This window comes from Pygocentrus nattereri, chromosome 16 (assembly GCF_015220715.1).
Source record: "Pygocentrus nattereri isolate fPygNat1 chromosome 16, fPygNat1.pri, whole genome shotgun sequence".
Lineage (NCBI taxonomy): Eukaryota > Metazoa > Chordata > Actinopteri > Characiformes > Serrasalmidae > Pygocentrus > Pygocentrus nattereri.
This window is the reverse complement of record NC_051226.1, coordinates 17279739-17296490: the sequence shown is the minus strand read 5'-3', so window position 1 is coordinate 17296490 and position 16752 is coordinate 17279739. Positions and strand designations below refer to the sequence as shown.

Below are 16752 nucleotides of genomic sequence, written 5' to 3'. Positions count from 1 at the left end.
ACCATTTTATTTTTATGTTTAGGATTACTGGTTAAAATAATTCTGGGATTCTTTTTGAATTAGTCACTTAAGACTTACCCTCAATAAAACACTAACTTCTGGGAGATGCTGGACGTCTAGATGTGTATGTGCATGTCTAGAAACCGCATGATTTTCAACACTGTTTTAAGCTTGCTTTACTCTGAGAATATTCTGGGCTCCAGTGTTTCCCCCTACCATACACATGCAACTTGCGAATGCAAAGATTCAAGTCTGACAAATATTTTATTGTTGATCCAACAGTGTAATATATCTGTATGAATGTAGCAGTGTGTGACAGAGCCAGGCTGGTTTTGTGCCAGAGGAACAGCATTAGTAGGCTTTAAACACTGAAGTTTTTGGTGATGCTACTTCAGCCCCTCATAAATTTAATGACACCACATATTCACAACATTTGTAGTTGCAATGAGGGGTTTAGTACTTGGCATAAAAAATCTAGGGGAACCACTAGGGGTCGTTTGGAAGGTCAGTGGAAATCTGAAGTTCTGCATATTTGGATGTCTGTCTAAAACATCAGATCATGCTGTGTATCTTGTTAAGTAGGTTGTGTAATTCGAAGCCCCAAGCCCTTGAAACCCTCTCAAACTTGTGTTTGTCCAGTGTCCTGTTCAAGACTGTTGGTCCTTTCTTTTGAGTTCTTTTGACTGAATTAATTCAAGACAGGATTTGTTTCAGAAGTTTAAGGAGAATTTGTTACTGTGAGGACTGGGCACAGGTTCCAGGGTAACAACAAAGAGTCGGAGAAGGGCGGGCCATTTCATTAAAGAAAACATTTTACCTTCTAGTCACCAATGCTGCTCTTGCTATGTGAAATGTAGTTTTCTAGTTAAGCACAAAATCTACACTAAAAGAGTCATGTCCCACTTCACATAATTAAGCCTTCTCTTCAGCCCTGCTCGGCCTTTGAGTTCATTTTGGACTAATTTTTGTAGTTTGGGGCCAACATGTGTTCAGAATTGTGACGCTCTAGGGTGGAACCTGGAGAGAGGTTTAGCTGGAGCAGGTCCCATCAGTTGTCTGTAAATTATAGCTGAGCTCTATAGCTAGACTGCAGTGGTACACTTGATTCTTCTTCCTTTCAGCCATTCGTGAAGAGTGCACAACAGTGAAAGACTCCTCATGGGATTCCTTAAGAAGTGACTTTTGTTATGGATACTATTGGGCTGCTGATGTGGGTGGAGGTAATCTTAGCAGCCAGAGCCATTCATGAAATGTCTTGCAATAGGAGAGCAGATCTAGGGCTACAGCTGAGATCTCTATTAAGAGACGAGGAGGCTACTCAGATGAAGTTCTACTCCTAGTCCTTAAATACATTCTGTTTTAAGATGTATCGAATCCTAAGCAACATCTTTGGTTTTGGCATGTTGTAAAGGTGTGTGCATGTCTTCTTTCTTCTACTTTCTTTTTTAGAGAACATTTTATAAGAATAGTGTCTTGTTTTTAAAGAAAGCTGATGTACAGTATTTTTAAAGTGAAGGCTGATACTTGAGTTCTTTTTCAGTCACACATCCAGATCCATGAGCTGCATTAAAGTTGAAACAGGTCCACCTCACCACCCCTTGCCATATGACTCAATGTGAGAACCATGTGGAATTATAATTGAGCCCAATTTATCATTCTGAGTGCAGCTGTAGCTTTTTGAGCCACCGTTATGCTCTTAAAGTAAAAGCAGTCTCATCTGCACATTCTCTTTCAGCCTCCTTCTAACACCCATGCACTCCTGAAAGCAACCATAATAGGCACCTTGTTAAATCACAAATAAACACATCAAGCTTTTGTTGTAGTTTTTGTTATATGACTAGATGTGATTGTGGTGGAAATAGAAGCAGATGTTCTTGGTTCTTCTAATTTCTTTCAGTAACAGAAGAAAAAAATCCCTTTCTCTAACAATGGAGGATACCTGCAATAAGATGTAGTACCATATTACATACTTTGTAAATGAAACATTTGTCACGATCCTGGTATGTGCTTATTTTATATGTTGTCTGGTTTATTCTGACCCATGGCCTTGTTAGGAAGCCTCTTACTTCGTAGGAAATTCAACCTTAAGAGCTAATGTGCTTTTTATACAGTCACAAAATTAGTTATATGAAAGAAGAAACTCTCCAAATGTTTGTTTACACTGTGTTTCAAGGTTTGGTAAGACCTCAGTCAAGGCCTTCCTCACTTTCACTTTATCAGAATCTCCTTATATCTTTTTCCTAACAGGCTGTATCCCAGATGCTGATGGCTTACCTCTCCCGTCTCTCAGCAATTGCTGATAATAAGATAAACTGTGGGCCAGCCCTCACGTGGATGGAGGTATTAACCTGACACTGGTATCGCTTTCCACATTTCAAAGAGGCAGATTATTGACAGAGGCTTTATTGTATCCTAGTACTGAGTGGGTGCTAGGACATTATGAAGAAAAGCTTAAAGATTCATTAGCTTTTAGTAAAACAGTATTTCAATACTGCAATTAGCTTGAGTGCCACATTTTAGGGGAACTGACACATCCTGTTTGTCTTCAGGTTGACAACAAAGGGAATCATTTGTTGGTGCATGAAGAGTCCTCCATCAATGTCCCTGCCATCGCAGCTGCTCACGTCATTAAACGCTACATTGCCCAGGCAGCTGATGAGCTGTCTTTTGAGGTGAGTAAGACAAGGTTGGGAAGTTCTACAGAGAAGTGAAGATCTAAGAAGAAATTGTAGTGGGCAATTTAGTTTTTATCAAATTATCAGACCTGCAGATTGGGATTTTTGCTATTGTCCTGTAAAGTTAGTGCAACCTCACAGCAGTTGTAGAGCACAATTGTGGGCACTGCATGGATAGGTCAATTCCTTATTGGCCATGGTAATGACCTGGCAGCAAAGGACGTTTGTATTGACAAGTGACAAATGACTGTGTTGTCTTTCTCTCGCAGGTTGGAGACATTGTTTCAGTGATTGACATGCCCCCGAAAGAGGATACCACATGGTGGCGAGGAAAGCATGGATTTCAGGTTTGTTTTTTTGCAGATTAAGTTACTCTCCAATTACAATATAAACCTTACAAGTGTTTTGCTATTATCCTACTCATGATTGGTGTGCATATTGATGTTACTGTATATGTGGAAAATTGATTGGTGTTGTGTGAGCGAATCCCATTAATAATGATCAATGTTGAGTTGTGGTTGAACTTACTTTGCACTGAGCTCTGCAGGCTATAGGATTCTGTAATGGCAGACCATGCCTGTTTGATTTTCCAAGTGTTTGGCTCCTCATTGGCCCTGGGGAGCTCACACACACTCAGCCAAGCATCCAGGAATGCTGTGAATAAGGCCATGTTGGATTGGGCTCACGTTGTCTCGGTGTGTCACAGAATCGTGTGGGTAGAATGGCTCTTTTATATGTGGCTCTGTTGATTTTTAGAGTTGTTGACAGTGGCTAATTAATTAGTTCTCTCCTCTTTTTTTTGGAAGCGCTGACATTTACACTTACACGTTCTGCAACAGTGAACTTGTCACTCTTCCCTAATTGGACCCCAAAAATATGCCCTGCCTAGTTTACTCATGCCTTTCCCTCGTTATTTTCTTGTTTATATTCTACATTATGGCAAGTCATGCTGTTGTGATGTTCATTTGTTCTTAGTCCAGCAGTGAGGCATGTGTGAAGGGATGGCAGTGGGTATTGGTGGCAGATGTGTGGAATGCCCAACAGGGGGCAGTCTGGCTCAGGACTCTTGCAGACTACAACTGGAGGTCAGGTAGTCAGCATCTGTCTGGAGAGAGGATGAGCCAAAGACCACACCAGCTGTCACACAGAGACACACATAGCAAGCAGGGTTAGGGATTGTGCATATATGTAATCAGGTTTAGTGGTGAGTGGAAGGGTTGTGCTAGGTCAGCACTGGGGCTGGATAGAGGACTTTGCTGTTACAGACAAGTGACACTTGGTTCCTTCTAGGGCATAATCACAGTTTAAATTTGATAGAATCAGACTTATGAGTTGTTGACTCTTGCTGTTCTTTCTTTTCTTCATATTGGTGTCTGAGAGATAAACTGAACTTTGGATCCTCGCATGTGCCTCTTATCTACAGGTCTCTGAGCATTCAAGATGTTGTCAGAACACAGTGAGGAACTAATTTACTATTTGACTCTTCCCTCTATTTCATGGAAATTAATTATGAAACAATTCTTTATGTTTTGAACTAGATCAGGTTTTCAGTACTGATGTTTTCTTACAAAGGTAAACTCTCTCATGCTTTCATAGTCAAGATCCAGAAAACTGACTGAAAGCCTAAAGGTTTCATCGGTCAGTTTCTCAGACTGCATTTTTCCTTTCAGTGGACATTCCCACTCTCTTCAGAATACTGTGTACTTGGCTTAGTCCCTGTCTGGGAAGCTGACCTCATATATAGTGCCCTACAAAAGTCAGACCAACTTTTTATTTATTTAATTTCCAGTCAAATTGCCATTAATTATAACTAATTAATTATTAGTTATTCAGCATCAGGAAAAAAGCAGAAAACATATTAGCTAGAAAATTACACAGAAGCTTCAACAAGTACAGTAGTTTTTTTTAGTATTTAGTGTGTCCACCCTTTGTCTTTATTACTGCTTTTGTTGTTTTCATTAGACTTGCTTTCAGTTTTTCAAACGATTCTGCAGAGACATTTGAGCTCACCTCCAAAGTTCAGTCTTAGAAGTTGGTTGTATTTTTTTCTTTCTCACGATCTAAGTAATCCCAAACACATTGTGGGGTGGCTGGTCCATTGTCCTGTCAGCAGCTTCTTTGTTTGATTGGCAAATGTTGTTCTGGTTCCTTTTTCATTATCAGCTTTTTGACAGCTACACACCCTTTCAGACAAAAGAGTTTTTCCTTTCAAAGATGAAAGCTTTAACTACATTTGATGGTGCCAGTTTTGGTTGTCTAACAGGTCTTGCACATTACTAGGAGTCCCTTTTTTTATGTACCTCTTAATAATTTTTTTTTGGAAACTCGGATTTTCACTCATGTATTTTTTACTTTCAGCTTTCTTCCACATGTGGATTATCTTTGATTTAATAAACTGACAAAACTGAAAATTACTAAGTAATTTTTGTGGCCTTCTTAGTGCCTCTCTCTGACTCTGGCCCTTTGCAATTTACTATTCTACAGCAAATTAAACTGTACTCAACCATGCTTACTGTGCAAGAGCTTTCTTCAGCTACAGTTTTATTAATGTAACACTGATGTTGCTAATGATAAAACTAGAGCATTATGAAACACTGCTGAGGAGCCAAAGTTCACCTCATTTGAAGGCCTTGCCAAATTATTTATTTGCTTCATATATTAGTCACATTCCAAAGCAAGCATTTTGGGCCAGTGACTAATCTTGCCATAATGTTTGTTACTCTGCCTGTTATGCTTTCTGTGTTATGACACTGCTGTAGGGGTCAATGTATAAAGTGCTTTTTGTTGATGTGCGGAATGTGATGTGTTGATGCTTTAGCAATTTCCCCTTGCTCTCTGTAGGTTGGTTTCTTTCCCAGTGAGTGTGTGGAGCTGATTAACGACAAGGTCCCTCAGTCGGTCACCAATTCAGTGCCAAAACCAGGTACCGATATAAACACACATACATGCACAAATTACTGAGGCTGTTTGTCAAATAACAATCTCTGCATTTTATCTCTTGCAGTGAAAGTAATAAAAAAAACCACAGCCAGGTAAAAAAAAGCAAATGTCAGAAGGAATACTTGTGTGATTTGCTTATACACCGTCTAAATCCCGTTCAAAGCTGTTGATTATTTTATAGCATGTGTTGTACTGTGTAAAAGCATATGGGCAATGTGTGTCTGATGGCGGTTAATGCTATATGTGAGTGGTGCTGATTATGAGGAGATATAGGGGACCTGTGAAGTGATGTGCTGAAGCAGCCGCGCGGCGAGCCTGTGTGGTATGGCTGTGTCTGTGAACAGGAACAGGTGCTGAGAGGAAACTCCCGGATGCTGTCAGATGAATCACTGCTCCTAGAGCCGTCAGGCGAGGGAAGACTAACTGCTGTCATGTGATACTATACTGGTCGCTATTCAACAGAACAATGGAGGAAATTATTTTCACTTCCTAAGCTGTCAGTTTGGGTTTCAAAACTCTGAACAAACTGACATGCAAAATTCTGTCTACCATCTGCAGATAAAGTAATTTGTGCTCACTCTGAGCTTTCACTTCCAAATAGTATTTTTTCTTTCAGCTCTCTCTGTCTGTGCAAATTCTGTGACCTTACACATTGGCAACAGTTTTTGTAAAGTTTTTTTTTTTTTCTGGCATTCAGTTGTTCAGAGTCATAAGGAGGAATCTTATGAGTATTCATGGATTATGCTATATAAGTGTATACAGAACTCCTTTATTTACAGAACATTAAGCATAAAGCTAATGTGGCCAAATGCTACAAAGACAGGCAAAATAAACCTCATGATTTAACAGAAGTGTGAAATGGAGTGTTTCAAATTCGGAACATTTACAGCATGAGTAACGAACTTTGTCATGTTTGGAGTGGTCTTGGTTCATGCTCAGAAAGCTTAAGAGAGGTCACTTTACATCATCTCTTGGACTGACCGCCCTGCCAAATGCTCTAGAGGGCTTTCTAACATCACAGGCCTTTTGCTGAGATTTTGGCCTTTTCATGCTTCACATCAGTGCATGCTGGCATCCCCAAAGGAGTGACTCATCTTGACTCATCAAACTAATCAGTGTGCTGCCTCTGGGTGGGCAGAATATGCAGCCCGCGTGCTCTTCAGGGAACAATATCAGAACATGACATGGTGCTATGCAATCAACAAATGAGCGAGTCTAGGGAAAAGAATAGCGTCATGCCTCAGGATGTGTTCTAAAACTGTTTTATCACAAAGGACAGCATAACACTGGAATGCATTCCATGTTTACATGCTTTACCACACAAGGAGCATAAATGGCTTTAAAAAAGTGCATGAAAGCTTTTTTGCTGTGGTTTTGCTTTTTACTTTACTGCCTGCATAATCACTGTTCACAGTGGCCCATTGTCTGTGCTGTTGATGAGCTTGTTTAATGTGTATTTGCATGAGTGTACTGTGCTCTCCCATGCATGTGTAATGACGTGTCATTGTGCCTCCTTCCACTGTACCCTCAGCGTCCCCCTGCTCTGGTCTGCGGCCGGCCTCCTGGAGTCTATTCCCACCCTGTGCGTGCTGGTATTCTCCCTAAATGCTTCACCTCAACAACTCACTCTTTTTTACTTTGTACAAATCCGAAGTACGCCTCTTTTCATGCTTTTGCTTGCTCTCTCTCTTTCATTCTTTTTCTCCCCTTCAAACTTGTTTTTGCTCTCTTACACTCTCTCTCTCTCTTGCTCCTCTTCCCTCTTTCCTTCTCACTCCCTCTGTTTTTCTTTCCCTTTCTCTCTTGTTCCTATTTTTTTCTACTCTCTCTCTCTCTCTCTCTCTCTCTCTCTCTCTCTCTCTCTCTCTCTCTCTCTCTCTCTCTGTCTCTCATGCCCCCCCTTATTCTCTCAATGTCTCTTTCACTTTTGCTGCCTTTACTACCTTTTTCTCTCTCACCTACTGTTCTCCCCCCTCTCATTCACTCACCAAACCTACACTTTTGCTCAGCCTCTCTCTCTCTCGCTCGCACGCACACTTACTCTTTTACTCCTTTTTTGCTTCTCTTCCCTCTTTCTGCTTTCATTCCCTGTATCTCTGTTATCCTCTCTTTCCCTTTCTCTGACTGTCTTTTTCTCTGTCTTGATCTATTTCTTTCACTCTCCCCTTTTCTATTTCTTCGTCCTCTCTCTTGCACTCCTTTCTCTTGCATTCTTCTCTTTCCCACTGTCCCTTCCTCTTTCTCTGTCCCTCTTTCTTTCCCTGTCTTAATCTCTCTGACTCACTCCTTTTCCCTCTCTATGACTGTCCTTCCCTCTTTTTCTCTCCTCTTTCTTGCTCGCTCACTGTCTCTGTCTCATTCTTTAATGCCCCCTCCCTCCTAATTTTTTCTTCTTTCTTCCTCCTCTGTCTCATGCTTTCTTCTCTTATTCTCTCACTGCTGCCCTTTGTCTTGCTCTCTCCTCTCTCTCTCTCTCGCTCTCTCTCTCGCTCTCGCTCTCTCTTATAATCATATGCTCTAGCATTGGCCCTCGGTGACATTTCTGGTTCTCAGCACTACAGAGCCCTCTGACCCACGCACAGCACTCTCCCTTATAGTAGCCTAATCTGTTTTTCTTTAAGTGCGTTTTACTGCACTGGCTTGTTTATTATCAATTTATGGCCCTCTGTGAACCGTTGTAAAACATTGCCTAATAGACAGGGAATGCAGAGGGGAATGTTTTCCCCCTTTTCCTCTCCTTGCAAAGTGTCAACTACCAAACCAATGGAGAGCTTCAAGGGTGGCTGCTGTTAACATGTTCTCTAACAGGCTCCCTGGCTTCTCTCTCTACTGCATGCAGATTTGGAGATGGAGAGTGTAAAGCAGGACAGTGCATGGGTGCCCGACCCATTAAACCCCTACAGGCTGAGCTCAGGTAGACCAAACAGTTTCTCTGTGTGCCTAACCACCAACTAATCCACTGCTGTGCTTCTCTGCACAGTCACTGCCTGAGCCTTTACAGAGTCTTCATGAAAACCACTGACATAAGTCTGTAGTTAGTCACGAATCTGTCTTTAAGTCACTACTCACTAATTTTACAATGGGTAGTCCATATAGGAATTCTTACTACACTTATCTGTGTTTCTTATCTGTACTCTTACATTCTGCTAGTGCTGGGCATTGTATTGTCTACACCAGTTTGCCAATATTTAATTAAACCACTGTTTAACTTTAGCAGTACTGATAGATAACAAAAGTGTAATTAAATGCAATGTATGTAATTTGCTCAGAAATTTGCTCTGGAAGTGCAGTTCAAAATACATAAAAAATGATTAGGTAATAGGTAAATAGATAATCTCTGGTGTCTGGTTAAAGAACTGTTTAAACGTCTTCTTATAGTTCATGTTTTATATAGATTTTTAAAAACTGCAAAATATAAGCTTAAAATCTCAAATAGCAAATCATTATGTAAGCATGCAGTTCTTAAAGTGCTTGAATATCATCTGCTTCCATTATATAAATTACCTTGCAAAAGCCTTTGGAGAAAATTCTATGTAAAGGCATTTATCAGTATAGTTTTGTTTGTTTAAAAAAACCCTTACCTAACATTACAAAAACAAAAAAATTGTGTTTGTGTGTCTGTTAATGAGTTAGCTTAAAGGAATAGTTCAGGAAAAAAAATAATTTACACAATTCTCCACTTATGCCACAGTCTTCTGTCAAGCAGAGAAGACATGTTAGGAGTCTAAACTTTAGTTCTTTAGTTTTAAACTGGAGATGCAAGGCAAGCAAAACAACAGTAAGTCGTTCTCTGTCCGAAAACACATTGATTATTCTGTGCGACCTTAAATGTGGTCTGGATATGGTTGGACAATATGACAATATTTATCCCTGTTATAAATTACATCACAATATGTGACAGTGTGCTTTTATTAGCATATCATGGTTATTGTCAGTACTTAAACACTTCCCATCTGCATGTTTGATTACAAAGACAGCATGATTCGTTCGTCTTAATTGGACATAGTGCAGTGAAATGTTAAATATTGTAAAAATTGTATTCATAGTTTTTGACTACTTTGTTAAAGTTAGTTTGGTCCAATTTATAATATCAGAAAATAAGACAAAAATATTTGTTGTCTAAGTTCTTGAAGTATCGTGATGTTACATTTTTGCATGTAGATCTGAATATGATTTGATTGGGTGCAGAGGATTTTTGATGTATTGCTGCAGAAATGATATGGGCTGTTAGCAATGCCAATTGCAGAACCAGTTCTAATGATTTTGAATAAATATTTTTAAAATTATTTCCAAACCTCTTCTTGAGCAAGCTCAGTAGTTACAGTCACAATTAAGTACCACGTTTGGCCGATCAGTCCTTCATTAAATTACATCAGATGTCCTGATGATGAAACTGACAAATTGATGTGATGGCTGGAGTGGACTGAAAAGTCCGGAACCAAGCTTGTGTTTTTTTTTAACTGTTCTTCTAACCAAAATTTTTATAACTTCTTTCTTAAGCTTTTGTATAGTATTATATTTGGAAAATATTGGTACGTGGAATTTATTCAGTACTGCCCAGTACTAGGTGTGAAAATATTCAGCCCTTCACTTTTTTAGCTCATTCTTTCCCTTGTCTGACTTTCAACCTTGCACTTGTCCACTTATCTTCAGTGACATTCACCTTTATACCCCCTTGTTTTTAAAGTGTATAATGTGCTGTGCTTTGCATTTTACTGAGGCCAGCTCAACAGTGAATGTACATATGCCCAAATTTCTCTCTGTCATTGTTTTTGTAATCTGCCCTTCTTCTGACATCATGTCCACATTTGCAGCAGTGCTCTTCAATATCCATCTATAAGCAGTTGTGATCCAGTTGCATTGGCAGAATGCTGGGCCTTCACCATCTCAAAGCTAATTTACTAAACACTGTTAAAGCAGAGCTATAAAATAATTCCAGCTTTGTCCTGTGACAATATGAACTACAGTCTCTTTATTGTTTCTGAAATACCACATTCTTGTAGGCTACCCTGGTGTGTTCAAATACAAGCTTTTCTTCAGCTCCCCAGCAGGTGGAGAGTGTTCAGGCTGTCTGAAGTCTGTCTGAACTGGCAGAGCTTTATGAATCATTCACTCAGTGTGACTGTCTTGAGACTGGCATGCCCTGAGTCAATAGTTAAGCTTATCTTTTCTTTGCCTGCTTACAGTAATTCAAAGTAAAATTTCATTTAGCTAATCTTTCCAAGCCAGGTCGTTTATAGGATTTGTATGTCATAAAATTGTTTGTTTATCAGAGTGGTCTTCTTCACACACAGAATGTTTTGTTGTGGAGCTCCAGTTAGAGTAAGTTTAGCCTTCAGTCTGAGCAGGTGCTAGTCCAGATGTTGCTTCTTTGACTCTCTCTGGATCATTTACTTCCTTGCGAAGCAGCAATATCTTCCTCTCATAGGAGCAAAGGGCAGCTGTGTGTGTTAACAAGCCAAGACAGCTGAGTGTGACTGTGAGAGACTATTGAAGGTACACATAGCAGTAACTGTCTTCTTCTCCTAGGCGGTGTTGTCCATTTCCTGCCTGACCTGTTCTCAACATGTTTGTGTGTGCATCTGTGAACTACTGTAATGGGAATGGGGATCACTGACTCTTCTGCAGCCTCTCTCTCTCTCTCTCTCTCTCTCTCTCTCTCTCTCTCTCTCTCTCTCTCTCTCTCTCTCTCTCTCTCTCTCTCTCTCTCTCTCTCTCTCTCTCTGTCTGTGTGTGTGACTATCTTGAGGGTGGTTTTGAGCAGTATTTTCATTTGGTTTTATATTAAATAATAGCTCTTTGTACTATGAACTCCATCATTTCGAAACTAATGTACAGGTAAGCTGGTAAATGGATTTTATTTCATTAGCATATACAATGTTAGTGTTAAACAGACCAGTGTTGACCTCCCCCTCCTTTTACTTTCAGATAAATATACAGTACTGTGCAAAAGTCAGAGACCTTCATTTGTTTAAAGGTATTATATAAGTGATTAAAACCAGAGTTTCCAAAACTAGAATTTAAAGAAGTCTAAGATATGGAGAAAATGGGGGTCTCAACAGCTGTGCAAGACCTGATAGGCCACCAAATCTGGTGCCATTAGATGTTTCAAGTTTTCATCTTAGAAAGATAGGAGATAATCAAGCTCAGCTCTTGTTTCATATCTGAAAAAATCCACACTTGTTTTTGTCCATCCTTTCACTGTGCAAAGACAGCTCAATGTTCTGAGTCTTAAAAGTGTAGCTGTCAAGAAGCTGTTACTGGAAAAAGAAAGTGTGTAAATTAAGCAAAGATTGTTGGTGTTCTCAGAACAGTGGACTAACCACCCCAAAGTCCAGACCTCAGCATTATCCCATGTGTTTGGGATTACTTGAATCTTGAGGAAAAAGAACTTACAACCAACTTTTAAGTGTGAGTTCAAAAAATGAATAAAATATCCCTGCAGATTTGTGGGAAACTGAAAGTAATTCTCCCAAAAAGAATGGAAACTGCAATAAAGGCAACGGGTAAACACGCTCAATACTGAAAAAATATTTGTTATAATTATATCATTACATTATATTACAAGTATACTAGTTATAATTGTATTTATTATAATACCCATTTATATTAGTTATAATTGCACTTACTTTCTGTGTGATTTTCTATTAAATGTTTTTCTCTGACTGTGAAAAATGAATAACTTAAGAGAGTTCTGTAGTTTATATATAAATAGTTTAATTCATTATTAATACACTGAGTGCCTGGATGTAGTAGGAAATGTTTTGTCTAGATTAGCGTTCAGCACTTAAACAACATGACACAGCTCATAGCAGTTCTTAAAAGACACAGTTTTCCTTGTCAGTGGCTGAATGGAGCTTGGCCTTTCAGTAGAAGGCGTGGCTTTAGATAGCATTTAGCAGTATGAGATGTTGATAGTTCTGAGTCAGAAGAGCTATCGGCTATAAAAAGTCAATATTTCAAATGGCGTTAACCTGTCTGCAACAACAGTGCTATTGTAGAAAGTAAGTATTTGACTATAAAAAGCATAGATAAGCAGGGAGGGTTTGGCTGTGCTGCTGGAGTGCATGTGTTTTATAGCTGTAGACGGGGCTGAAAGCTTTCCTCTGGATCTGTGCATGGTGGTGGGAGCGGTTTGGCTTAGTCCGCCCAAATCATCGACTTTTTTACGGGCTTCCATGCCTGAAAGCTGATACTGGGGGCTGGACAACTACTGAGGGGGAAAAAATGCAAAAGGGGAAAAAGCTGACTGTAAGTTTACACCCGGTGAATGGAGCTGTGGTTGCGGTTATTGCTGTGCTGGCTGGCCGGGCTCAGGTTTCATCTTAGTCTTACTCTTAGTCTGAACTTGAGCTGAAGAAAAGTCCCTTTTCAGGTAAGAGTTATAGTTATTTTCTCTATATTATCCAGGACATTTAGCATACTCAATTCCCTTGAGCCAGCTGTGTTGTCTTTAGTTGTCTGAAGTTAAGCTGAAGGTTAATGAGTTAGCCTGTACAGTAGTTGAACTTGATGTTCTGTTTCCATTTATTGTACTTCAGCGTTCATATCTCAGTAGATTTTAATTTAGGTTCTTGTTTTTCTTTCCATGTTATTTCACCGCAAATGACCCAGCGTATGTCTGCACTCTCTGTGAATTTATTAATATTTCCTTAGAGAAGCTGCAGGCATGGCTGTCAAATTGTGAGAGCAGAGTTTTTAAAAGACTTTTTTTTCTGGGTTGGCTTAAATATTCAGTAGATTTTCTTTATATGATAAATGGCTTGTCTGTAGGTATACTTTTGTGTACTTGTTTAAAATATAATTTCCCTGCATTTGAACACAGTAAGAGGAGAGGTGAAGGCCATTTGTTTAGTTGAATTTGCCATTGTTATGCCTGTGCATAAGATACATATTTGCATATATTGCATAATTCCAGAAATCTAAAATGCAGTGTAACATGTTTGAATAGAGCAGCTCATTGTTATTCTTTCAGATCCAAACTTGGTGTAATAGTCATTAGTAGAGCACATTGTATTGTGTTGTTGGGACAATCACTCACTCTACAGCATAAATGACACTCTTGCTATGCTAACAAACATTCCTTGCCTGCAGCTTCTCTGGGCCCTTGAGTTGGCTGGCTGTTCCAGAAGTGGATCTGTGAAATCCATATCTGTGACTTTACTAGCCCTTGAAAAGTAGAACAGGAAATGCCTGTGATGGAATCTTAACCCTTTGAGAAAATGATTTTAACTGTTTTAGCAAGATGAATATAACAAAATGGGGTGCAGTTAGAATGGCTTTGAAATGTCCCATCAAGAATTTCCAACCATTATGTCAAAAAATAGCCTGCAAATAAATGAGGCACAAAATATATATTTGCAATGTCAACTTCAGATCCTGTTTTGTCCATTGTGGTTTCACTGTAATGGAAGATTGTATGTGTCCTTTTAGTTAGTTCAGAATGGAATGCGTTTAACAGAGACAGAGAGTGATTGCAATTATTCCAGTAACGTCACTATGTCGTTACCATCCATTCTGGATTTCATTTGTGTATGAGTGTATGCGCACTCTGTTTGAGTCTGTCACATGTGAGGCCCAATGAACACAACAGTTATGATAGCTCAGACTTTGGCTCTTTATAGTTTTCACATGTGTTTCAAGCAGCAGCTGACTTTCTGATCTAAACAGCTTCTTGATCTAGACAATTCCCTGGGATATTCTAGGAATGTTTTCTGTGTGAAACCAGGGAAAAGAAGTAGTAAAGCCAAGATGGCCTGCTAGTTGAAATACCCTATATGTTTTTTATATTATGAAAATAAGACATATGGTTTTGTACACTACCTTAGTCCTGAAACAAAAGTGTTTAAAGAATCTATTTCACTTGAGTCTAAGCACTGTAGACAAGGTTGTTTTTATTTTCCAGTGAGCTACATGGCATTTCTCTGTTCTTCATCCTTCTGTTCATTTTTCCTCTTGTTAGTCCAAAAACTGCTCATGCAAATTATATATCAGCCTTCTGGATTTCATTTGCATGGCTGTGAAGGTCAGCACTTAATGTCAGTGAAGGCAGCATAGCAGACCAAACATTTTGATGTCCAGCCCTGTATTTCATTCTGCTTTAAGCATCAGATGAATGAAAAGCTTTATTCACAACTTCATAAACCTAACATTGTGTAATTAGAGCTTGGCAGTCACACTGTGTAGGCTATTTCATAACTGAGCCCTCGGGAGCATTTTGTAGTGTTGTAATATTTGTTAGGTAGGCTGTTGCTCCATGTGGGCTACTGGCTCTTTGCATTCTTTTGGTGGAAATTACTTTATATCATGAATCCGAAGAGAAGGTGGAGTGGACAACTCAGGTCAGTATTGCTTTGCCAGCTATACAATAACCAATGCCCAATTAACTTGACCCGTTTAGGTCTATTTCTAGGTGAATGCAGTAGTTCTGCTCTGCTGGAGGATCAGCCTTTTGTTATTCAGAGCTGTGTTAGCAACAGTTTTCAATAGAGGATTTAGAAAATTCCTTTTTCGACAGAACAGCAAAGGCTGTGATGGTGATAATCCTTTGTTCTCTAAATCCAAGATGTTATAGCCTTTAATTTCAGGTTAAATTCAGTCCATGTAGGTGGTAAATTCTGTTCATTCATGTAGTATACATTAGGTCAAAAGGTGTCAGTCATCCCTCATTTTAATAAGATTATTATCTCAAATTGTTTCTTAGTGTCCAAGAAGCACGGGAAATTGATCACATTTCTGCGCACCTTCATGAAGTCCCGGCCCACCAAGCAGAAGCTGAAGCAGCGAGGGATCCTCAGGGAGAGGGTGTTTGGCTGTGACCTGGGAGAGCACCTCCTCAACTCAGGCCATGACGGTGAGTTCTTAAAGCCCCTGCTGGCCTGTAAAACAGACCTTGTTTTATCACTCATGGCTTGGGTAAAAGAGAGGTCATGCTGCCCATGTTATGCATGGTTTGGCTTGACTCCAGCCACAGTGAGTAATTCTGCCTGTGTGGCCTAGAAGACACACTCGACCTCCAGCACCACTGCTGGCTACGCCTGCTTGGTTTAGTTACCACAGCAACTGCTTGGCTCAAAGGGGTGTAAAGGTCAGATGGAATGGTTTGGAAGGCAGTGTCTGAAGATTTCTTCTGCATTGATTCAAAGCTCCCTGGCAGCTTTCAGCTCTTGGTCTGTTTGTTAGTCTACGAAATCTGCCCTGAGCTATTGCCTTCTCAGAACCCACAGCTTGTCCTTTTCAAAGGGTGCCATGCAACTTGAAAAGGCATTGCAATCATTTTTACAGTTAAAGGATTAAAAAAGGAAAGTGTCTTGGGTTTTTCCTTAAATGTTGGTTAATACTGTTACACAGTTACAAGCTTAATCAACCATGTGTAGAGTAAAACTATTAGAACTAGTAGAACTATTCAATTCTGAAAACTGAAAAAGCTGATAATGAACAGTTTACTCCTGTATGTAGGTTATACCTTTGCACAGCCATTTATACATTTTATGTCATTTTAAAAAATTGTGGCTGCAGATGGAGTCCGCATGCTAGCAGGGACTTTCCTTTTTTATTTCCGTTTTGGTCAATTTTGTATGTCGAGTAAGATGTGTTTTCAAGCGCTATCAAACCTGGTGCTAATCTCTGCTATTGTGTTTACTGTTCTAATGCATCTGCGTTGACTGGCACAGAACAGTGAAGGGAACAGTCAGTGTTTTTAATCGATATTTCTCTTTTTTAATACCATTTAAGTTATTTGTAATGAATGACATTTCATTGTAGGGCTGGTTAGTCTTTCTGAAATCATCAATTTTTTGTCTGTTTTTCTCTTTCTAATTAAAAATTTACGTACCATTTGTGACCATTTTTGACTGAATGTTTTGTGGCTGAAATTTCTGTGCATTCCTGTTTTCAGCATACCAAGTAATACAGATACTAAGAATATGCTGAAGGTACATTTGAAGGTTGTTGCTCCATAGATTTGATCTTTTTGCTCTTCTCAGTGTTTACCTGCCACACCCCAGGCCAGGAGCACATTTTTTAAATCAGTCTGTGTTTTAGGAGGTTGATGTCAGACCATATATTCAGTCCCAGACATTCTCATAGAAAGATGATACTGAACTAACTTTCCTTTCATATATTCCATACTTAGCAC

At 39.4% G+C, this 16752-nt stretch overlaps 1 protein-coding gene across 8 annotated transcripts in view; it reads left to right on the top strand.

Annotated features, from left to right (window-relative positions):
- arhgap32b (Rho GTPase activating protein 32b) overlaps nt 1-16752 on the top strand; it is a 102886-nt gene that overhangs the window by 75653 nt on the left and 10481 nt on the right. For 4 of the 8 annotated variants that reach the window (XM_017698549.2, XM_037545762.1, XM_017698553.2 and 1 more), the window contains 7 exons: nt 2248-2340; nt 2550-2672; nt 2945-3022; nt 5517-5598; nt 7147-7197; nt 8455-8529; nt 15319-15468. In XM_017698549.2, the coding sequence (XP_017554038.1) occupies nt 2248-2340; nt 2550-2672; nt 2945-3022; nt 5517-5598; nt 7147-7197; nt 8455-8529; nt 15319-15468 (652 nt within the window). Of the gene's footprint in view, nt 1-2247; nt 2341-2549; nt 2673-2944; nt 3023-5516; nt 5599-7146; nt 7198-8454; nt 8530-12403; nt 12620-12650; nt 12991-15318; nt 15469-16752 lie in introns of those variants that run through there. The other 4 variants (XM_017698550.2, XM_017698551.2, XM_017698554.2 and 1 more) reach the window with 4 other exon arrangements.